Source organism: Salmo trutta, chromosome 2 (genome assembly GCF_901001165.1).
Source record: "Salmo trutta chromosome 2, fSalTru1.1, whole genome shotgun sequence".
NCBI lineage: Eukaryota > Metazoa > Chordata > Actinopteri > Salmoniformes > Salmonidae > Salmo > Salmo trutta.
In genome coordinates this window covers 34136132-34161581 of record NC_042958.1, presented here as the reverse complement: position 1 = coordinate 34161581, position 25450 = coordinate 34136132, and the positions used below count along the sequence as shown (strand labels likewise).

Sequence of the window (25450 nt, the reverse complement as noted above, 5' to 3'; positions counted from 1 at the left end):
TGTCAGTTAGATATGACTGTACCCAATTCAATGCTACCTCCTTAAAACCATAATGCATTAATTTTGTCAAAATTATCTCATGATCCACTAAATCAAATGCTGCACTGAAATCTAAAAATAGTACCCCCACAAACTTGCCATTATCCATAGCATTGAGCCACTGATCAGTCATATCAACCAATGCAGTGGTAGTGGAATGATTTTTGCGATAAGCATGCTGATTGGCTGTAATCAGATCATTATTTTCCATGTACTCCCATATTTGTCTACTCACAATACCCTCCAATATCTTACTGAGTGTAGGGAGTAGACTAATTGGTCGACTATTGGCAGGAGTAGCGGGTTCTTTGCAGTCTTTTGGAATAGGACAAAGTTTAGCATGCTTCCATACATTTGCAAACATTCCCTTTTCCAGTGACCAATTAAATATGTAACTCAGTGGAACTGCAATCTGGGGAGCAGCACAGCGAAGCAAAAAATTGTCCATAAGATCATAACCTGTAGATTTCCCATCAGGTAATGACTTCAAAAGGTTTAACACCTCCTCCACTGACACCGTTTGCAGACTAAAAGAGCAGATCTTGTTGCTCATAATATGATCATCAATCCATTGGACAATAGCTTGTTTGGAAGAATGTATGTTTACATTGTTGCTCAGTAAATTAATTTTCTTTGTGAAAAAATCTGCAAAATGATTGGCAATATCAACTGGTTTTGTTATTATTCTCCCGTCAACCTCCACACTAGATGGGCATGATGAGATAGATGTACCAAGTAAACCCTTAACTGTATTCCATACCTTTTTAGAATCATTTTTACAATCAATAAAAGCATTGTTGAAAAATAACTTTTTTTTCCTTTTTTACTGCATAATTACGCAATGTTCTATAATTCTGTTCATCAATTTCTGATTTTGATTTGGCTGCTAAGACTTTTAACATATTTCTTTGAGAAATAGCCTCACCCAGTTCATCATCAATCCATGGAGATGGACGAGCACCAACTGTACTCTTTCTTATAGGGGCATGATGGTCCATAACCTCAGTGAGCAAATCAATAAAACATTCTATAGCGTGATTTAAATCATCCTCTAGATAAATCAGCTCCCAGGGTACAGCAGCCAAATCATTTAGAAATAGCTCATAATTAAATGTTTTAAAATTTCTCTTGACCACAATCCTAAGGGGTTTCTTTGGAACCTTGGTGTTCATGGTTATGGTCACAATATTATGGTCTGTCCAGCCCACTGGCATTGATCTGGCTTTTAAGCATTGCGATGGTATATTACAGAAAATCAGATCAATGCATGTGTCTGAACGATGACCCAACTTAATTGATGATCTAGTAGTATCATTAACCATTTGTTTCAAACCACGGTTCTCCGCATATCTCATCAATTTTGTTCTATTCAAATTATTGTGATCCTTCCAATTTATATTAAAATCACCCAAGATAAATACATCTCTGTTGCTATCTGTGGCCTTGTCAAACCCAGTGCATAAGTCATCCAAATAGGACACCTTAGAGCTAGGAGGTCTATACACACATCCTACCAATATGGCTGCCTGGTGAGGCAGATGTACTTGAGCCCATAGTGCCTCTACTTGACATACATTAAGGTCATCCCTCCTCTTAAAAGGTATCTGATTCTGAATATACAGTGCTACACCCCCACCATTCCTATTCCTGTCCCTTCTAAGTAGACTATATCCATGAATGTTAATTTGCCCATCATTTACAGATGCATCTAAATGCGTTTCGGTCAAGGCCAAAATATGAATATTATTTATCTTGACCAAGTTAAAAACCTCATGTATTTTGTTAGGAAGGCTACATACATTAACCTGAGCTATATGCAACCCTTTCCTTGTCAAGTGAAGATCAATAGAGAATGTATTCATTATAGTTGAAGTTGTCATGATACACTACAACATACAAACTCAAATTTGAACATTAAATTAAAATAGCCAGGGAGTTACTCTAGAGTCCCGATACAATTGCCCGTTGATATAAAGTTTATCCATCACCATGGAGACTCGTTGATTCAGGCAACGTTTTTCCTTCATGATGGGATATAGTTTTTTTCTCCTTTCATTGATCTCGGTGGGGAAGTGATCATTCATTCCAAAATCAGTGTTTCTGAGTTCTCTGCCCATGTTCTTCGTCATTTCCTTTTGCTTAATTTTGTCAAAACATGCAATAATAGCCCGTGGCCTATTTCCAGAGGCCTTACCTATTCTATGGACTCTGGAGAAAGTGACATCACTCACAACATCAGTGGGCAGTTTTAGTTGAATTGACATAAAATCTCGGACTGTGTCCTCACAGCCTCTGCTGTTGTCATTCTCCGGTATCCCTGAAAATATGAGATTGTCCCGCATTGATCGACACTGTACATCAAGCAAGGTTTCTTTAAGTTGTTTGTTCTCCCTTTGTACCACCTCCACCTTGCCATGAATAGTCTACAGTACCTTTCAGCTCTGTGTTCTCTTTCCTTAGATCATCAATCTGACGTTGGCTGAATTCTAGACTAGCACATAATGCATTGATGTCCTCTCGTAATATATCCAAGATATCAAGTTTGGCAAGCCTTTCATTGATGGATTTTAACAAGTCAACATCCATATCTGTAAACCTCTCCCCACTCGCCACACGCGCCCTCTTAGTAGGGGATGGTTTGGTTCCATCGTTGATACCAATTGTCCAACCTGATTTTGGTTTGTTTTGTTGATTGGGTTGGTTGTCCTTAACAATGCTTGAGTCCTCCGAAGCTAGCGACATGTTTCTAAGAGTTCGTAAGTATCTCTCGTCAATGAATCGTTCAAGCTCTTCAATGGATTCTGAATCATCCAGCGTGTTTACAGACAGAGTTTAACAAACAAACAAATTGTTCAGCTGCGTGAGTTACTGGAGTAGATCGTTACCACCGAGATGACGGTGTGGCTTGATGCATGTTCCCTCAGAGCTTGTCAAAGTCAGGCGGCGTGGTCAGGCGGAGTGGTGCTATGCATAGTAGGTACATCTAGCTAGAGAGGGGTTAACAAGAAATTATTATGGTCATTACTTTGAGAGCAGCCTCCCCTTGAAAACTCTCTACCTTATAGAGCTGCTCTTTATCAATTTTCATGACTGTAAAAAGCATAACCTAAAGGCAACCTTATCTTTAGCACAGGATCTGATAGGATCTGCAGAGAAGAATGAGAGAAACTCCCCAAATACAGGTGTGGCAAGCTTGTAGCATCATACCCAAAAGACTCTAGGCTGTAATAGCTGCCAAAGGTGCTTCAGGAAAGTACTGAGTAAAGGGTCTGAATACTTATGTAAATGTGATATATTCAGCAAAAAATTCTACAAAACAGTTTTTGCTTTGTCATTATGGGGTATTTTGTGTAGAATTAATTAATTTTAGAATAAGGCTGTGACATAACAAAATGTGGAACAAGTGAAAGGGTCTGAATACTTTCCGAATGCACTGTAAGTTACACTTGTTTTAGATTCAGTCTCCTTGCCTGCACAGTTTACCTTTATCTTGTCAGCCTTAAGCAATCTACGTTTTGTTTCAAACAAAATCGATTCAGTTTTTTCCAAATGCAGCGACAATTTGTTGTCAGTCTCCTCTATGTAAACTCTATCCTTTTCTGATACCAGTATGGCTGAGTCATCAGCATAAAGCAGGAGTTTGCACTTTACTGTATCTGGCATATCATTAACATATATAAGAAATAAGAGAGGCCTTAAAATTGATCCCTGTGGTACTCCACAGGATATTTCTTTGGCCACTGACAGAACATCACCAACATTACATACTTGTGTTCTGTTGGTCAGATAAGACCTAAGCCAATTCACTGCTACATCATTTAGACCCATGCATTTTAGTTTCATCAGGAGAATATCATGGTCCATAGTGTCAAAAGCTTTCTGCAAGTCTAACATGTCCATATCTGTATAGTTCCCCTTCTAACTTTTTTGCTTGACAGGATCAAAAAGGTGGATAAGGCAAGTATCAGTGGAATGAGCTGTTCTAAAGCCAGATTGGAGTTCATAAAGAAGTTTGTGCTCAAGAAGGTATCCCTCAAGTTGATTAAAAACAAATCTTTCAACAACTTTGGATAAGGTGCTGAGGATTAACACAGGCCTAGTTTCCTACATTTGTTTTACTTCTTGTGGAGTGGAACCACCTTGGCTGTTTTGAGATCATTTGGAAATGTACCACTACTAATAAAAAGGTTTACAATATGCGGTATCATTTCAGCATTGACACAAGTACTATCCTTTATGAATCTTGCAGGAAGGTTATCCAGCTCAGTTGCTTTGTTTGTGCTCATTAAGCATAGTAGATTGGAAACTCTGTCGTCTGTTACCATATACAGCTCAAACAAATCATTTGTGATACCTTTGCTATGGTAAATGTTGTTAATGAAAGACTGACCATAGTATCCAGAGCAAGTCGGTAACTTCTTAACCAGAAATGAGGTTATAGTGGTAAAACAAATTGTTAAAATAATTTGCAACCTTTGGCTGGTCATAGCATAAAACATCAATAGCCAGGCCAATACTATATGATTTTACCTTATGGGGAGTTTTTGAGCAAATGTCCTTTAATATTTTCCACAGTTTACAAAGCTGATGTAAATTGTCATGAACAGCGTCTAAGTAATGTTTGGATTTGGCCTTATCCATTTTGTATCTTGCCTGGTTTCTACAGTTAATATAACCATCATAATCTTGTTGGAGATTTGTCCTTTTGAATTTGGCCAGGCAGCGATCCCTTTTCCTTATGAGGTCTAAGATCTCGGAAGTGCTCCATTTCCCGAACCGCTGTTTGATTCGAAATTGTTTCTTCGGCGCCAGAGAGTTGAGTGCAGACAGATACATATTTTTAAAAAGATAAAAAGCTTGATCAACATCATCACAGTTTAGAGACCAATCCAAATTTCAAAGTACTTCTACAAAACGTTCCTTTGATGTTGTTTCATAGACCGTACCTCCATGTAGTTATTACCTGGCTCAAGTAGAATTTTGGATTTCTTACAGGTACAATAGGTTACCATATGATCACTAAAACCAATATTTAAGACCCCTGACTGAAAGACGTTCTCTTGGTCTGATACAATAATCAAATCCAAAGTTGATTTACTGTCAATACACACCCGGGTTGGGTCAACAATTAGTTGTTTCAGTCCAAATAACACATTAAAGTTATACAGGGCATTTACTAGTGTACTTTTCTGGGGGATTCCTGCACATTTGTATTAAAATCGTCAAGCTGAATATATTCCTTAACAGCAAATACATTATGATAACAGCAATCGATTCAAGTAAATCGTATAAATTATTTTGCTTAGGAGGCCGATAGCACACACCAACAAGTATAGTACGACATTTAGGAATCAGTATATCTACCCATGCAACCTTAAGACCATCCGTTTTCAGATTTGAATGAGGGTTAAAATGCACATCATTCCTAGTAAAAACACACACACCGCCAGTGTTTCGGTTTCGGTCAACTCTATGAATGCTATAATCCGGTAGCTCAACCTCATTGTCCTCAATTGACCCATCGAGCCAAGTTTCACTCCCAGCAACTACTGCAGCCCGGATGTTAGAAGCGTGGACTTTTAATCCCTCTAATTTCGGCAGCAGTGCGTTCATATGGATAAAGTGAAGTCCTCTCCGATTGAATCAGTCAAACGTGTAATTTTCTGTGCCCACTGCTGATACATCGACAATCGCATCTAGATTGCACTCATCATCCCTGCTTGTGTCCAGCATCCCAATGTTTTGAACCACTTTTAAACAGAATACATTGCAAACAAGCAAAATGTTCCTTTGAGACTTTACAGCATCATATGGTTGGATATCTCCACACTTTATGTGAAAAAATAAATCCTTCTCTCTGTGATTAGTTTATATTGTTATTATAACACATTAATTTAGTCTGTTTCTGTCAAAATAGAATGATGAAGAAAGTTTAAATCTAGACCAGGAACAAATTAGTTTGACTCAAATAATACAGTGGGAGTTTTTTTGGTCAAAATGGATGTCATTATTTTTCACCAAACACCTGTTTTCTCTCTTTGGCTATAAAATAATAATCTTCACAATTTACACTGTGGTTTTATTTATGGGTTTGAATAAACGGAGACACTGACATTGTGTTCTGGTTGGAAGTAAACATATCAACTGAATAAAGATTCTGTGTCCCAAATGGCACCATATTCCCTATTTAGTTTACTCCTTTTGACCAGGATCCGTAGGGCTCTGATCAAAAGTAGTGCACTAGATTATGATTGCATTCCGTGCTGACTACATTGCAGACATATACCAGATATCAGATGCCTGGATAGATGTTTTAAATATCAGCTAACTACATTCTGTGATACATCAATCTGATGACGTGGCACACAACCTTTGAGTGATGCAATGCAATGTCTGCAATGCTGTCTGCTTGCAACGCATACATTATATTAGATATTCTGAAAGGCGCTTTTACAATCACCCAATAGGATGGAGTGTTACTGAGACAACAGCCAATCCCGGTGTCCCTCTTTACAGCTAATCCCTGTGTCCCTCTTTTCTCCACAGAACAGCAATAGCTAGCTACCTTTCTGTTTGTATTGTGATGTCCTATCAGGAGTTGATGGAAGTCCCCAAGACTACTAATGCTAGAATCCATAGTTCCTACATCCATTTTTGGACTTATATATAAATGCCTTGTGAGCTTAGTTTAACTGTCATACCTCATCAGAACCCAGAATATAAGATTGTTTTACTCCAATGTTTGTAAACAAAGTAAATGTAAACATATACTGTATATCCTCAAAACATGATTAAAACTATATTTTGTATATAATGGATGGTCAGTCTTTGCATCCATAGCTCTGTCTATGAATTTAAGTGGTTACATTTCTCAAGCATTTCTACAGGCCTATCCCCCAGCTTTTTACCGAAACAGAGGCGGGGTGTCATTTTGTTATTGTTTCAATTAAGGATTCTAGCTTTAAAGTAATTTGGTGTGTGTGTGCACATGTGTGTGTTACGTGCATATGGGCCTATTAAAGTCATTAACCTGCCCCTGTGCTGCACCACCGTTACATAATTGGCATCGCACAGTGCTCAGCTCTCTCCGTAATGATGACTGAGCATCCAGAGAGAGATTCATTGATATTCACCTCATAGAAACTTGTTTATTACAGACTTCATTATTCACTGACTTCAGTGGGAGAGATAGCAAACACTGTTTTTCTTCTATGGGCTATAAGTGTGTGTCACTGTGGTGTTTCATAGCAAGTAAACACACACGCAAGCACGTATACGTCTGTAGTAGTAGTAGTAATGAGCTCATCAGACTGTTAAATGGGAGATAATGGACAGACACCATTACCTCCCATAGTAATGATTGAAATGGACTGGTACCAAACACATGGAAAGCATGTGTTTGATGTGTTTGATACTGTTCCATTCAATATGAGCCCGTCCTCCGATTTAGTGACACCAGCCACCACTGACAGACGTGTTGTTTCTGTGCCGAGACTACAAACTAGGGGACCTTATGATGTCAGATTATGTGCCCTTGTCACGACTCCCGCCGAAGTCGGTCCCTCTCCTTGTTCGGGCGGCTTTCGGCGGTCGCCGTCACCGGTCTTCTAGCCATCGCCGCTCCACCTTTCATTTTCCATTTGTTTTGTCTTGTTTTCCCGCACACCTGGTTTACATCCCCTCATTACTCTACGTGTATATTATCCTCTGTTCCCTCCATGTCTGTGTGTGGTATTGTTCATTCGTTACGTGTCTGACGCTTCAGGCTGGTTTTGTGCCGGGTATTGTTGTAACCCGTGGTTTTGTTATTTGTACCTATTTGTGTAATTTGGGCACTATCGCTTTTTTCCTTGGGCCGGAGTGTTGTGACGCAGTTGCGTCCGGCTGTTTTCCTCTGCCTGAATAAAGTGTGCCTGTTCACTCATCTCTGCTCTCCTGCACCTGACCTCCTTCGACCAGTTGCGCACACTCTGACAGCCCTCAACAGATGTTGGCAGTGTTGGGAAAGATACGAGACATGAAATGCATGAAAAAGAAGTACATAATCAAGATTACATCATTGTGATATGCAGTAAAATGCTTTCATTGACAATTTCTTGTCTACTTAATAGGATGGGTGGTCCTGTATCTGTGTGAGCAACTTTTCTGTATTTATCTTGTAAATGCAGCAGCTACATGATTCCTTTCAGATGTTTCTCCATACTGTTTAATTTTTCATGAACACATACAGTGAAACAGTGGTGTAAAGTACTTAAGTAAAAATACTTCAACGTACTACTTAAGTAGTTTTTTGGGTATCTGTAATTTACTTCAATATTTATATTTTTGACTTATTTTACTTCACTACATTCGTTAAGAAAATAATGTACTTTTTACTCTATACATTTTTCTGTGACACCTAAAAGTACTTGTTACATTTTCAATGCTTAACAGGACAGGAAAATAGTTAAATTCACGCACTTAACAACCGAACATCCCTTGTCATCCGTACTACCTCTAATCTGCCGGAATCACTAAACTCACATACTTCGTTTGTGTTGGAGTGTTGGAGTGTGCCCCTGGCTTTCCGTAAATTTAAAAAACAAGAAAATGGTGCCATCTGCTACCAATTTTCGCCTAAAATGACATACCCAAATCTAACTGCTTGTAGCTCAGTACCTGAAGCAAGGATATGCATATTCTTGATACCATTTGAAAGGAAACACTTTGAAGTTTGTGGAAATGTGAAATGAACGTAGGAGAACATAACACATTAGATCTGGTAAAAGATAATACAAACAAAAAAACATGGGTTTTCTATTTTTATCATCATCTTTGAAATGCAGAGAAAGGCCATACATTGAGATATGATTCTAGGTGTAATTTAGATGTTGTGTGTGCAACGTTTCAGACTGATCCAGTGAAGAATGATTTTACTTTACTTTGCTTTAATAGCTACTGTAAATTGAAGTTGCAGTTCGATTAACAAGAATTTAAGCTTTTTGCCCATATAAGACATGTCTATTTCCTGGAATTGGCTGTTGTTTACAACGTCATTCTAGTCACATTATCGCATATTGAGCAACAACTATCCCGGTTTAAGGACACTGATCCCGTAGAGGTTTATTATAAAGAATTTGAAAAGATTTATACTTTTACTTTTACTATGATACTTAAGTATATTTTAGCAATTACATTTACTTTTTATACTAAGTATATTTTAAATCAAATACTAATACTCAAGTAGACTGCGTGACTTTAACTTTTATTTTGTCATTTTCTATTAAGGTATCTTTCATTTTACTCAATTATGATAGTTGGATACTTTTTTCACCGCTGAAGCAATTTGCTGTTGCGCCAGGAATGAAAGTCTCAACAGACTCAACACAGGACAACTTTGTGAAAATTATGAAAGTCAACTTTTAAACCTCGGAAGTTAACACATCTCTTGTAGGGAAGGTTAATTAATTTACTTGTAATACACATCACCTGACAGCAGAAACAAACTGGCCATGGGTTGGTCCATCTTTAGCCCAGTGGGCCTGTCTAAATAGGGGGGGGGGGGTTGCACATAATTATCATTATTTGGCAAATAATGGGGGGCTTCACAGAAAAAAATGGGCCAGTGTGGGGGTCTTGATGGGAAGAAAGGCTGATTTCTGGTCCCAGTCGGTCCCTGCCTGGCAGACTATCAGACATAGGAGGATCTGAATCTGTAAATCTGTCATTTCAATCATGTTGCTTTCCACGAAGAAGGAGAATCCAACCATACACGTTAATATGCATACTGAGCATAAACATGAACCATGGATTCAGAGCTCAGGTCAGCTCAGGTCATGGATACTAACAAACATATTCCATATACTGGTTGTGTCCCAAATGACACCCTATTCCATATTTAGTGCCTATAGGGCTCAGGTCAAAAGTACTGCACTAGGGAATGTGCCACTTAGGACATAGTCACTATGCTGTATGAGGCAACCGCTTTGAATCACCTGCTCCAACCCTAAAGTATCCACCCATCATCTTTCCTACCACACACACACACACACACACACACACACACACACACACACACACACACACACACACACACACACACACACACACACACACACACACAAAACACACACACACACACACACACACAAAACACAAATATGCTGTGTCATTGGAAATAATGTAAACTTACAGATACACAGCCATGAATGCATTTGCATGGACTGTAAACACGCATACGCATGTTCACACGCAAACAAATGTGCACGTACACACGCGTACACACACGTTATTTCCAATAGTACACTATAAAACGTTTGCTGTCAAATTTACAGTAATTTACTGGCAGTATTTGGCCAGTAAGTTACTTTAATTAATTCCATAGTAGCAAATATTTTACTGTAATCGAATTTACAGTATAAATTACAATTACAGCATATTATTGTAATTACCCAGTAACATATTACCCAGTGTTCTTTGCAAGTTTTCATTTTCATATTTACATTGGTTATCTAGTGGGCCCTCTTGTAGTTGGCAACTTACAGTTTATAAACCAAGGTTTATAAAAAAAACACAAATCACTGTCATAGCAAGTAAAAAGTTTTTCCTAACCATTACTGAAAATGTTGTTGTAGTTAAGGACAAACTGGTCTTCAAAAATTATTGTACTTACAGCAAGATATCTTATGATATGTCTGACAATCTCTGGATAGTGCCAATGCATTACTGAGAAACTCATAGTAACTTGATGAAAGCGTCCTGTCAATTTCTATGTCGAAGCAATAAAACAGTACAATATTGTAGAAGTGACTATAAGAAAGTTATTTTAACAATATTTTACTGTAATTACATGGGATTGGAGCAAGCAGGTTGGCTGCTAGGCATTTGTACTGTATATTACAGCATATCAATGAATACTTGGTGTTTTATATGACTGCACTTCTAGAGGCCTAAATAAAAGCTTCCAAACTGACCATAATTACACAACAAAACAGATCAAATGGATATAGATGTTTTGTTTCGTCGAACAACCACCTGATTGATTTAATATTGGTTTTGATAGAACACAAAAAGGCTACTCTGTACACGCGCTACAGCGTGTGGAACGTCATCTATAATAAGGTCTGCTCTAAATTCCAGCAGGTGCCACTAGTGTGCAATGTGTTGATCAAAACCTTGAGTAATTAAATTATTTATTTTGATACAATTGTCTGGAGAGCCTCAATGCTTCAGGAAGCTTAGTTTCCCCATCACTACAATACACCATCATTTACAGTGTGCTGCATTAAATACACAAAACAGCAATGCAATTGTTAAATTGTATTGAAATATTCATCAATTGCTAATAATGAATATGTAATTATGTATTACAGCATACCAACTGAAATGTGGTGTTTTATATCAGTTGCGCTTTAGGTCTTAACAAAGGCTTCTAAACTAACAGTGACTACAGCTTTTCTAATTTTGCAACAAAGCCTCTTTCACTCATACTGCCAAACATACCCTCGTAAAACCGACTATCCTACCGATCCTTCACTTCGGCGATGTCATTTACGAAATAGCCTCCAACACTCTACTCAGCAAATTGGATGTAGTCTATCACAGTGCCATCCGTTTTGTCACCAAAGCCCCATATACTACCCACCACTGCGACCTGTATGCTCTCGTTGGCTGGTCATCGCTACATATTCATCGCCAAATCCACTGGCTCCAGGTCATTTAAAGTCTTTGGTAGGTAAAGCTCCACCTTATCTCTGCGCACTGGTCACCATAGCAACACCCACCCGTAGCACGCTCTCCAGCAGGTTTAATTCACTGGTCATCCCCAAAGCCAACACCTCCTTTGGCCGCCTTTCCTTCCAGTTCTCTGCTGCCAATGACTGAAACAAATTGCAAAAATCACTGAAGTTGGAGACATATCTCCCTCACTAACTTTAAGCGTCAGCTGTCAGAGCACCTTACCGATCGCTGCAGCTGTACACGGCCCATCTGTAAACAGCCCATCTGTAAATAGCCCATCTGTAAATAGCCCATCAGTAAATAGACAATCCAACCAACTACCTACCTCATCACCGTATTTATTTTTGTTTTTCTGCTCTTTTGCACACCAGTATTTCCACTTGCACATCCTCATCTGCACATATATCACTGCAGTGTAAATTTCTAAATTGTAATTACTTCGCCACTATTGGCCTATTTATTGCCTTACCTTCTTACTTCATTTGCACACACTATAGTATACAGATTTTTCTATTGTGTTATTGACTGTATTTTTGTTTATCCCATGTGTTGTTGTTTTTGTCACACCGCTTTGCTTTATCTTGGCCAGGTCGCAGTTGTAAATGAAAACTTGTTCTCCGCTGGCCTACCTGGTTAAATAAAGGTGAAATAAATAAAATAAAAAGGATATGGCTAGCCACTCAACCATTAAAGGTTTGAGACTTGCTGCCACTCTGATCTGTCACCTATGTGAGAGTGCCTTCGGAAAGTATTCAGACCCTTTGACTTTTTCCACATTTTGTTAGGTTACAGCCTTATTCTAAAATTGATTAAATTGTTGTTTATCCGCGCATCAATCTACACACAGTACCCCACAGTACCCCCAGTCCCTGCCCCTGAAAAACATCCTCACGGCATGATGCTGCTTCCACCATGCTTCACCGTAGCGATGGTGCCAGGGTCCTCTAGAAGTGACTCTTGGCATTCAGATCAAAGAGTTCAATCTTGGTTTCATCAGACCAGAGAATCTTGTTTCTCATGGTCTGAGAATTTTTGCAAATGACAAGCGAGCTGTCATGTGCCTTTTACTGAGGAGTGGCTTCCATCTGGCCACAGAGGAATTCTAGAGCTCTGTCAGACTGACCATTGGGTTCTTGGTCACCTCCCTGACCAAGGCCCTTTTCCCTCGATTGCTCAGTTTGGCCAGGCGGCCAGCTCTAGAAAAAGTCTTGGTGGTTCCAAACTTCTTCCATTTAAGAATGAAGGAGGCCACTGTGTTCTTGATGACTTTCAATGCTGTAGACATTTTTTGTTACCCTTCCCCACCTCTGTGCCTTGACACAATCCTGTCTCGGAGCTCTATGGATGATTCCTTTGACCTCATGGCTTGGTTTTTGCTCTGACATAGACTGTCAACTGTGGGATCTTATGTAGACAAGTGTGTCTTTCAAAATCATATCCAATCACTTCAATTTACCACATGTGGACTCCAATCAAGTTGTAGAAACATCTCAAGGATGATCAATGGAAACAGGATGCACCTCAGCTCAATTTCGAGTTTCATAGCAAAGGGTCTGAATACTTATGTAAATAAGGTATTTCTATTTTTAATCTTTTAGAAATGTGCAAAAATTCTGAAAACAGTTTTTGCTTTGTCATTACAGGGTATTGTTTGTCGATTGCTGAGGATTTTTTTAGTTGTTAATTTTCGAATAAGGCTGTAACGTAACAAAATGTGGAAAAGGTCAAGGGGTCTGAATACTCTCCGAAGGCACTGTAAATGTAATTCTCAGGGAGCCACTACCACATATCAGTGAAAGTTGTACAGCATTCTCACTAACAGGTGCAACAAATTTAGCCTCTTATAAGACACACCTAAAAATATGTTAATGATTCCAATGCCCAAATATACACCCAGTAATGTTCGTTTAGTGTGCCGAAAATGTATTATGACACTGTATTCTGAATTACAGTAGATGACTGAAATCAAATAGCCAGTAAATTACTATAGATTTTCAGGTCAAGGTTTATAGAATTCGCAAAATTGAGTTTAGTGTATTCTGTGGGGGTGCAGTATTCTCACTCATGGGTGCGACAAATGGAGCATTTTACAAGGCAAACCTTAAAAGATGTTAATGAGCCAGAGGCTCTTTCCCCGTCCACAACATTTCCCCACAATGCACCATAATTAATTCTGTAATACACATTTAAGGTATTTTACTGTGCATTCTACAGTGTTTTATTGTTGAAATTACAGAAACGTCTTTCAGTGTACATATCTACTCACTTGAGGGTGGTCATCTCGGTGAGCGATGGCTGTGTGGCCTTCAGATAGCTTGCCCGGCGCGCCTGCACCTTGGGCGAGGGCTTGGGGCTGCAGTCTGAGTCGCCGCTGTCTTCCTCCGCCATGGCCTTGATGTAGCTACCACTGCGCATACGCCGGCATGGGATCTCCTCGTCTTTCCCCACGGGCAAGAACCCCCTACTCCACTCGTCCTGGGGTACCTGTGGGGTGGAGACCGTGAGGACAGGGCAGTAACTTATGTCAGAGCGATGAAACACACGACTAGACACTATGACCGCTCCCTAACCCCTGGCTGACCGCTTGCCCAGCCTCAGGTCACCATCCAAACAAGGCTCTATATACACCAAACTGCTAAAGTCACACCACTAAGTGCTAATGTTCACCTGAATATGGTGTATTAGAACCATACCATCAGGGTGTAGAGACTAGAGGCCATCCGTTGTGCTGCTCCCTCCCAGTGACGCATATCAAACTGAGGAGTGAATTGTTCGGTCTAAAACTTTTGAATTCTCCCAACCCTGTCTGTCTGTGCAGTGGTTGTGTTGCGCTTTCACACACTAATGAACGTGTAAAAAAAAAGAGGCAAGCAAAGAAGCCATCTCCCTCTCTCCGCTGCCACAAGAAAGAGAGAGAGAAAAACAAAGGAGGTTTTGTTCCGCCCCAGCACTGCGCTGGTCTCCAATATGAGTGGCTTTTAGGGGCTCTAACACGGAGGTGAAAGGGAGAGAGGAGACATACAGAGAGAAAAATGCATCCCAAATTGTACCATATTCGCTCTATAGTGCACTACTTTTGACCAAGGCCTATAATGCGCTCATCAAAAGTAGTCACCATGGAATAGGGTGTCATTTGCGATGGCGACAAAGAGCCTGAATAATCAACGGTAGGAGAATCATTCAACAGGCCGGTAGCTAGGGAGACAACTCGTCCTTGACGTCAGGGGCACACAAGCAAAAACTGCGAAGACAGAGAACATCTAGGGTCTGTTGAGGACTTGAATGACGCTAGTGTTACACCAATGTCTCTCATCATCTGTAACAGAAACTAAAACAGAAACTAAAATAACACCCTGACAAATAAAGCCGAGACACATTGGGAGGTGTTTGGCTGGCTGAGAGTCAGTGTGTTTGTGCGTTTGTGTGTGTGTGTGTGTGCGCAGCCTGGTCTCATAGACTAGATGTAACATAGTAAACGTAAATCCGGCACACTCAAATTAGTATGATATGTAAACGCTTCCTATTGTTACATACGACAGAAGATTACTGAAGGCAAAAAAAGAAAGTAGAGTGGTTGGTAGGGGTTGATGGGCCACCGTGTAATGCAAATGTCTAGCAACCCAAAGGTTGCGTATTCAAATCTCTTCACGGATAACTTCAGCTAATCAGCTACTTTGCAATTACTTAGCATGTTAGCTAACCCTTCCCCTAAACCCTAACATTAACCTAACTCCTAACCTTAACCATAACCTAAACCCCTATACCTAGCCTAGCTAATGTTAGCATTAGCCACCTACCTAACATTAGCCACAACAAATTGGAATTCTTAACATATCACACTTGGGCTCCCAAGTGGCGCAGGGGTCTTAGGCACTGCATCTCAGGGCAGGATGCATCTCTTCAGTCCCTGGTTTGAATCCAGGCTGCATCACATCCGGCCCATAGGGCAGCGCACAATTGGCCCAGCGACGGCCAGTGTTGGCTGTGATTGTAAATAAGAATTTGTTCTTCACTGACTTCCCTAGTTAAATAAAAAAATACATTTTGCCAATTTGTAACATATCATATAAATTGTAATTTGTAACGTATCATACAAGAATGATGATGGACGCCCACAAATTAATATATACCATACGAAACGTAACAAATCCTAATAATTGAGTGCCCCGGATTTACATTTACTATGTTACTATGAGTCCAGGTTGGTGCGTGCATGCGTGTGTGTGTTTGTGTGAACGAGAACAACAGGAAGTGTGTGTGTGAATGGCAAGGGGCAGAAAACAAATTGAAAGAAGTTCCTCCAAATTGAAAGAAGTTTGGCTTCTTTTTCGCCGGCTAAAAGTGTCATGTCCTCCTCTTTGATAGTGCCCCATTTTTTGTTCTCTGAAGAAGAAAGAGGAACGCAGTTCTTTTCAGGTTGGAACAGGAGGAATGTTTCTACATGGCTGCAAACATCTCTCTCTTAGTCCCTCTTACTTTCTCTCTCCCCCAGTCTCTCTCTCACTTTCACTCTCTTTCCCTCTCAGTCCGTCTCTCTCTCTCCCTCCCTTTCATTACATTTTCAATTGAATGGCCTTTATTGGCATGGGAAACATACAGTATGTTTACATTACCATATGTTTACATTTACATTCTTTCTAACTTGCTCTCTCTCTGTCCCCCTTCTCCCGCTATCTCTCAGTCCCTCTCTTTCTTTCTCTCCCCCCGGGCTTCTGTTTGCAGCTCACCAAGTCAGATGAGGGGATGTAACCGTGTTGAATCACTTCCTCTTTCATCTTCTCCCAAACAAACAGAGAGAGCACAGTGGAGCCACCAGGTTCAGGGATATGTGGCTTTTCTCCTTTTCAATAGTTGTGTTTTTCCGTCTCTCATCTCACGTCAGCAGCCCTTCTAACGCTCCAGCTCTTTCACACTATGCTCGTGTTCCAAATAGCACCTGATTCCCATAGGTATCAGGTCAAGAATAGTGCACTATATAGAGAATAAGGTGAAATTTAAGACACACCATTATGTGAATATGGCAGCTACTGTGTAAGAGAGGCTACAGGTACTTTGTATGCATGGGCTAATGCTGATTTCCAAGTAAATATACTGCATGCAGTAACTGTAAAAGATCAGCTTAAATGCTAATCTAGTAGGTATACATAAGTAATGATTCCACAAGTAATCATTATACATGGAAATATACAAGCACAAACACACTAATTACATTTTTTTGTTTAACCTTTATTTATCTAGGCAAGTCAGTTAAGAAAGAACAATGACGGCCAATCCCGGCCAAACCCTCCCCTAACCCGGACGACGCTGGGCCAATTGTGCGCCGCCTTATGGGATTCCCGACCACGACCGGTTGTGATACAGCCCAAGATTGAATCAGGGTCTGTAGTGACGCCTCTGGTACTGCGATGAAGTGCCTTAGACCGCTGCGCTGCTCGGGAGCCAGAACCAAATCAGCTGTCGCAAGACATTACAAACACACAGACATGTAACAATGTAAAGGACCTGAGACAAATGGAATGGGGTCCACAACCAGGGACGATATGGAATAGGATGAACGATGTTAACAGGTGAGGAAGATGACGTCTCACGTTTGACACAAATGAGGACGTCTCACGTTTGACACAAATGAGGACGTCTCAATTCAACACAAATGTAATAAAATTAACAATGTTTATTGTTCTGAAATAGTTTCTGTAGTTAGGAACAGATAAGATTAGCATTCCTGCAACATTATTCTGTTGAAATGTAATTTGATCTGTGAAAAATGTATCTAATTGATTTACTCACTTTATATGTACCTACTGTATTCTTGTCACAGATCATCCTATACAACTACTGCTGTACATACCTTTTTCCTATTTATATAATGACCATACTGTCTATACACACCAAATATTTAGTGCATTCGGAAAGTATTCAGAGCCCTTGACTTTTTCCACATTTACGTTACTGCCTTATTCTAAAATGTATGAAATACTTTGTTTCCCTCATCAATCTACACACAATACCCCATAATGACAAAGCAAACACAGGATTTTAGAAATGTTTGCAAATGTATATAAAAAAACAGAAATATCACATTTGCATAAGTATTCAGACCCTTTAATCAGTATTTTGTTGAAGGACCTTTGTCAGTGACTACAGCCTCGAGTCTTCATGGGTAGGACGCTACAAGCTTGGCACACCTGTATTTGGGGATCTGCAGATCCTCTCAAATTCTGTCAGGTTGGATGGGGAACATCGCTGCACAGCTATTTTCACGTCTCTCCAGAGATGTTCGATAGGGTTCATGACCGGGCTCTGGCTGGGCCACTCAAGGACATTCAGAGACTTGTCCCGAAGCCACTCCTGCATTGTCTTGGCTGTGCGCTTAGGGTCGCTGTTGGAAGGTGAACCTTCACCCTAGTCTGAGGTCCTGAGCTCTCTGGAGCAGGTTTTCATCAAGGATCTCTCTGTACTTTGCTCTGTTCATCTTTCCCTCGATCCTGACTAGTCTCCCAGTCCCTGCCGCTGAAAAACATCCCCACTACATGATGCTGTCACCACCATGCTTCACCGTAGGGGTGGTGCCAGGTTTCCTCCAGGCGTGACACTTGGCATTCAGGCCAAAGAGTTCAATCTTGGTTCCATCATACAAGAGAATCTTGTTTCTCATGGTCTGAGAATCTTTAGGTGCCTTTTGGCAAACTCCAAGTGGGCTGTCATGTGCCTTTTACTGAGCAGTGGCTTCTGTCTGGTCAGTCTACCATAATGGCCTGATTGGAGGAGTGCTGTAGAGATGGTTGTCCTTTGGGAAGGTTCACCAAACTCCACAGAGGAACTCCTGAGCTCTGACAGAGTGACCATTGAGTTCTTGGTCACATTCCTGACCAAGGGCCTTCTCCCACGATTTCTCAGTTTTGCCAGGCGGCTAGCCATGGAAGAGTCTTGATGGTTCCAAGCTTCTTCCATTTAAGATTGATGGAGGCCACTGTTCTTGGGCACCTTCAATGCTGCAGAAATGTTTTGGTACCCTTCCTCAGATCTGTGCCTCGACACAATCCTGTCTCGGAGCTCTATGGACAATTCCTTCGACCTCATGGCTTCGTTTTTTCTCTGACATACACTGTCAACTGTGGGACCTTATATTGACAGGTGTGTGCCTTTCCAAATCATGTCCAATCAATTGAATTTACCACAGGTCGAGTCCAATCAAGTTGTAGAAACATCTCAAGGATGATCAATGTAACCTGAGCTCAATTTCGAGTCTCATAGCAAAGAGTATGAATACTTATGTAAATAAAGTATTACCGTTTTGATTTTGAATAATTTTCGCTTTGTCATTATGGGGTATTGTGTGTAGATTGACAAGGATTTTTTTCTTTAATCCAATTTAGAATAAGGCTGCAACGTAACAAAATGTGGAAAAAGTAATGGGGTCTTAGTACTTTCCGAATGCACTGTATATCCTGGACTCTGACATTGCTCGTTTTGATATGCCTTACAGTTTTTGATAATTGCTTACACATGATTTCTGAAACTATGGCTCCTTTTCTCTAGACTCTACACACAAAACCCCAAAACACACACAACATGCAAAACGTCACACATCTTTTGAAAAACCAAACACTTCATTCAAAACTATATTAACTCTTCTCAAAATGGTGTTTTTGCATCAAAACTCTACACACAAGCCATCAAATGATTAGCTCTTATACACACCGACTACACACGGATGTGACAAATGTAAAACACTACTATCTTGTGTCTTTTGCATGTTCAGTGTGCAGTGGAGTCCACGGCAGTTTGTCATAGCACTCACACGTACATGTATGTGCACAAATATATACAGTATGCATGCATATTCAGTATACATTTACACTATAAACAAAAATGCAAGGGGGGAAAAATAAAATGTGTTTCTTTCTCCAATTTTTTTTTTTCATCCAGATTTCGGGATGAACAGTAACAGACAAAACAAATACAGTAGAAGATAAACAAATAGGCTTGTCCTTGTCCTACTCGTCCTACTTGTCTCTGTCCTCTTCCTCTTCCTCCTCCTACTCCTCGTCCCCCTCTTACTCTCATTCCTCTTCCTCGCTCTCCAAAATTGGCCTCCATTGTTGTCCAAACCAGTAAAGCCAACCTGAAGCCTATTTACAGTGCTCAAGCTCTGATTTCTAAGTGAAGAAATTAGTTTTCACCACGTTAGCACTGGGTGTAAGTACTTGGTAAATGCGTGTGGCATTTGGAATGGCAGTGCTTTCCAAATGAAACACAAGACCTGTTAGTTTTGAGTGATGTGTCTAATTTAGAGAACTGTGTTTAGTGTTTTGCAAAAAGTGTGTTTTACAATTGCAAACTGAGAGTAAAGCAGATAATGTGCTTGCAGTTTTGCAGACTTGGTCTGAAGATTAGGTACATGAGTTAATGGTTTCACTGAGTGTGCCACTTTTAGTACCACTTTTAGTGTGTAAAAGATTGTAAAAAACGAATCTCTTTTTATTTAAAAAAATTATTGAGATTATTTGAGTATTAGTATTGTACTGTTAGACATTTACTGTACTACTGGAGCTAGGAACAAAAGCATTTTGCTGCACCTGCTTTATTAAGATCTGCTAATCAGTGTATGCAATAAATAAACTTTGATTTGATTTGTGTCACATTCAACACTTATGTCCCCTAAGAGTGGCCGATAGAGAAAGAAAGTAAGTCTGCTCCTTGTCTCCTCCACTCTCTCTGCCTTAAGGGACAGTGGATATTGAGGGGCCTCCCCATATGAGTCTGCGTGGACATGGATAGAGATAGAAAGAGAGTACGTCTGCCCCTCCTCTACCCTTCTCTCTCTGTCTCAAGGGACGGTGGACATGCAGTGGGCCAGGTGTCTCCACACAGGCATATGAATCTCTGGTAGGACATGGATGGAGGTGTGAAGATGGAGGTTTGGAGGTGAAGAAGGGTTGTTGTCATACCTGGAGGAATTGACAGATCTGGCGCCCACCCTGTTGGCAGGTATCGGCCTTGACCGGGGCTTTGTCCAGGTTGACCGATGCTTTCTGGTAGACTTCCCTGGCCCTACTGACCGTCAGTGTTGACGACCACAAGCTCTTCTTCAGCAGTTGGCCAGTCCCGTCCATCCCCGTGCCCAGTCCCGGCAACCCGGCGCATGTAGAACACTTGACGTCGTTGTTGCTTCGTGACGTCTTCAGCGAGTGGGCGCTGATGGTGTTGTACTGCTCCATGAAGTACTGCGACTGGGACTTGCCTGGGTGGCGGCCCATGGTCATCACCCCCGAGGGCAAGCCTCCCGGGATGGGGCTGTGGTGGTGGTACAGGCACACCTCGCGGTCCAGGGTGTCGTCCGAGCTCCAGTAGCCTGAGGTGGCCGAGCGCATCTTGGGCTCCGACCTGCTGCGGTCTTTGCTCTTGTTGCGCTTGCTGCTATGCTTCAGGGTGCCAGAGTGGGAGGGCGGGTTGTCAGAGCTGGCCTTGCCCCCGTTCATCCTATCCCCGGATGGGCCTTCCAGGGAGTGAGACTTGGTGAAGAGCTTCTGGACCGAGTGGACAAGATGCCGGATCCTCCCAGGACTGTCGCTGCGCTGGTGCGCCACCTCTGTGCACTTGTATTGTAGTGTGTGGTAGCCGTCGTGGCGCACCGGCGCCTGCTCCAGAAGGTTGGGGGGGATGCGGTTGTTGTTAAAGCTTCCCCCCTGGCCTCCGGTGTAAGGCACCACAGCACACTCATCCTTCAATTCATGGTGGGAGCTGTAGTGTCTTCGGGGGAAGGTGCTGCTAGCAGGGTCAGGGTAGGGCCCGCACTCAGACTGGAAGGAGCTTCGCTGGGCATAGTAAGGGTGGTCCGCCGGGTGGGCATTGCCCGGGTTCAGCGGGTAGGGCCGGGCTTGGCGCCCCAGGGTCATGGAGTCATAGGAGGGGTCACAAGTCACCATGTGATGGTGTCTTCGGCTACTCGACAAGCCTTTCATCGTCATCGTCACGGACGAGGGGACAGACGCATCTAACTGCTACTGACGCTAAATAAGCTCTGTGGACACACAAACCCAGAACAGACAGACAGAGAGACAAAACAAAGATAGACAAACAGAGAGACATAGAGAGAGAGGGAGAGAAGAGAGAGGGAGATAATTACTTATGCACGCATAGGCATTGTCTAAAGCTGATTATAATGACTTTTGGCACCCCTAAGCAGACGAGAACAGACAGTGATGTTGACACAGGTAGGCCTATTCATCTTTTTCTTCTGTCCTTCAAGGTTATCTAAATATAGCAGTCAGTTTATTTGGCATGCATTTCAAGACTTTCAAATCGCTCCACAAGCTTGTCTTCCGACATTTATGGTTGCTCTAGTGAATTTGATTACATGGGAGAAAAAGAGATGGGGGAAACCGGGGGTTGAGTTTGAAAGAATTGAATACTGTTTAAGGGTTTATTTCCGCTAAGAAGAAAGAGAGGGAGCAAGCTCCAATAAATAGTCAGGAATAGTCACCTAATCACAGATAGATATATCCCTCACAAAATTTCTCAGAGTAGAAGTGCTGATCTAGGATCAGGTCCTCCCTATCCATATAATCTAATTCATTATCACCTAAAAGGGAAAACTTGTCTCAGAGCAGCACTGCTATTCTGAGACACTTTATGAATAAGAGCCCTGATCCTAGTACTGCCAGTCATTTGAGCTGATCTAAGGTGTGAGGTGGCTGTAGACAAGAGTCTGGTGGCTCTACCTCTCCGCTCCCTCTAAAACAAGCTGACAGCTCCTGGGCCACTGCAGCCAACAACCAATAAAAGCCTTGCCTCACATGGTGACATGAAAAAAATGGCATCTAACAGGGCCAATGGCCCTTTACACTCAAACCCGTATACGGGTTGGAAAATGGCAGATTTGAGCACTGATAAACTCCTAAATTGGAATGCAGTGGTTGTACAGTAACATGCTGTATATGACGTCGGAGCTCTGCCTCTGCTCTTCACAGCACTTTATGGCTTTTGATTGACAGGTGTTGTGCTAATTGGGCAACATTTGATAATTCTTTGCCTGAGTGAGGGAAATGTAAATTAAAAGGACCGCTTTGATGTCATACAAGCAAACCAAACACTTGCACTTCACATTTCCATATCGTAAAACTTAATGTCATATACAGTGTCAACATTTATGATAACTATGTTTGATGTACAGTTACAATATGACATGCCTGTGTTGATCTGAACAGAATGAGCATATGTTTGTCTACTGTGAAGAAAATTAGCAGGTGCACAGGCACCCGAATGCACTCATGACTGCTTTCTTTCATGACTGGCAAAATTATTATCTGTTTCCCTGAATTGCATTGTAAAAGCCTAACACTGCAATATTGTATTTTATAACGTAGTTAGTCATGTTGGCAATAGAACAAGCTTTCAAATGATGCCCACCTGACCCAGATTGTGATGTATAATGGACCGTCTATTGCGTAAACAACATCAGAAATTGTACGATGGCGAGGATGCAGGGCTGTGTTCCAAACGAAACAACTACAAGTGGGCCTGCTATAGTTACTCAATGGCACAGCTTGGTGAGCTCAAAAAAAGCCCCTTACAGTTGAAGACTAAAATGACTTAGGAACTGTGCAGACATTGGAGAGGTGTTTGACCGCTTGGAGATACCAGTTAGTCCTCTCACTCAAACCCTTGTCATGTTTTTGTCTTGTGTTGCATCTGCCCCACATTTTCCAGGAATGATGGGTTCAGACTTCTAAACTTGAAGTCAGAACTTCTAAACTTATTCATGTCACTGAGGGAGAGAGGGGAATGCAGAATGTTTTTGTTGTTCAGAACATGTTATTGTTGTTCAGAACATGTTATTGTTAGATATCAGGTATCATATGGAAAGGAGAAGGGCCACAGTCTGGTTCATGTCAACAGGACAGCCATGAGTTGGGGAGGAATGAGGTCAGGTCAGATGAAGTGAGAAAGAACAGGAATCACTAAAATCCTGTCTAGCAACAGAGATGTATTGGCTGTCCAGCTGTGTAAGGAGGAGACTAGGCATAGGAGGAAGGTTTAAATACCAGTATTTGTGTAAACATGTCTTTGTTCTTTCAGCTGTTTGACCCTTTGGGTGAATCAACTTGGTTTGAGCTTTTCTTAGTTGTCCGTTTGTTTTTACTTTGTTTGTCAAAACCTATCAATTATTAACAAATGCAGTGAAAAGTACAGTAAATGTAAAATGCACATAGAATCAACAGTTTAATGTTTGGATTAAGTCTTGTGTCAGGTGAACCGTTGTGTACTTTAGACTAAGACACACAAACACATTCACAGCTCCAAATATTCAGCAAAACCTGTCACCTAGTCCAAAAGACTGGGAGGTGAGGATAACGAGACAACAAGGGTCCAAGCACCCAAAGCAGAGCTCTAACAGAGCTACACAGAACACTGAGGCTTAGCCAGCAAATGGAATTCATTACAGCAACTTATAACACACAACCAAAGGCCACTGTAGTAAATAAAAGCAAGTAAAAGGAGGAAGGAAAAGGAGGACGGAAAAGGAGGAAGGAAAAGAGTACTGGACAAAACAAATGAAACGACTCCAGATAAACCTGAAACACAGAGAACTGAGGAATGGAATTATATCAAATAGGTTTAATAGTGTCTGTGTACAGTACGTACGTACATTATGCACAGGTTGAGTCCCAAATGGCACCCTAAGCCCTACATAGTGGACTACTTTTGACGAGGGCCCAAATGGGGCCCTTTGCACTATGTAGGGAATAGAATGCCCTTTGGGACGAAGACAGGGTGTATATTGTTTTGCATGAGGAATGTGTGGAGGCTATAGTAATTGAAGATGGACTGAACTGTTTGTGAAAATTCGGATTACATTTCCATTTCTGCATAAGGAAGAGGGATCAAATATAGCTGGGAGTCACAAAGGCCTACATCCCCATATTCTACATTGTATTGAAAACACAATATGAATATCTCAACCCAATCCCAAACACCACCCCTGTATTTGCAAGGGATTGAACACACAAACGTAAATGAGAACACACACGTGCGCACGCACACAGCAGCCGCCACAGCTCAGAGAGCACTTTATACACGGGACCGTGGCCAACTGAAGGTGTTCATTGCAGTCGATTGACAGAGACTCCTTTTTTCGCCTTTGGTGCACAGAATGTGACCTAAATAAGCGCGAGAGAGGGTCTCGCGGCTGTAGCCAGCCAGTTTCAGGATACTGTGGATCTGAATTTGAGTCATGTTGCCTTCCCTTCCCGCCTGTCATCTGACTGGAGTGGTGGAGCTCCATCCTGAACCACATTCTGCTGCCACTAGCTTGTCTCCAATGGCAAGACCACTATAGCAGGACAAGTTTCTGGCGTGTGTGTGTGTGTGTGTGTCAAATCAAATCAAATCATATTCTATTTGGCACGTGCTTTGTAAACAACAGGTGTAGACTAACAGTGAAATGTTTACCTTCCCAACAATGCAGTGAGAAAAATAGAAAAATATAGAACAATAATAACAAGGAATAAGTACAACATGAATAACAATAACTTAGCTATATAGACGGGGTAACAGTACCGAGTCGATGTGCAAGTGTACGAAGTAATTGAGGTAGATATGTACATACAGGTAGAGGTAAAGTGACTAGGCAACAGGATACGTTTTTGGAAAAAATAATACATTCAGAATGAGAAGTTCAATTTATGGA

The 25450-nt window shown here is 41.3% G+C and overlaps 1 protein-coding gene across 3 annotated transcripts in view; it reads right to left on the bottom strand.

Moving 5' to 3' along the window:
* LOC115154326 (disks large-associated protein 1-like) overlaps window positions 1-25450 on the bottom strand; it is a 297949-nt gene that overhangs the window by 107398 nt on the left and 165101 nt on the right. For all 3 annotated transcript variants that reach the window (XM_029700440.1, XM_029700451.1, XM_029700458.1), the window contains exons 3-4: window positions 20709-21781; window positions 14024-14241 (exon numbers count right to left, since the gene is read on the bottom strand). In XM_029700440.1, the coding sequence (XP_029556300.1) occupies window positions 14024-14241; window positions 20709-21728 (1238 nt within the window). In that variant the 5' untranslated portion in view covers window positions 21729-21781. The remainder of the gene's footprint in view (window positions 1-14023; window positions 14242-20708; window positions 21782-25450) is intronic.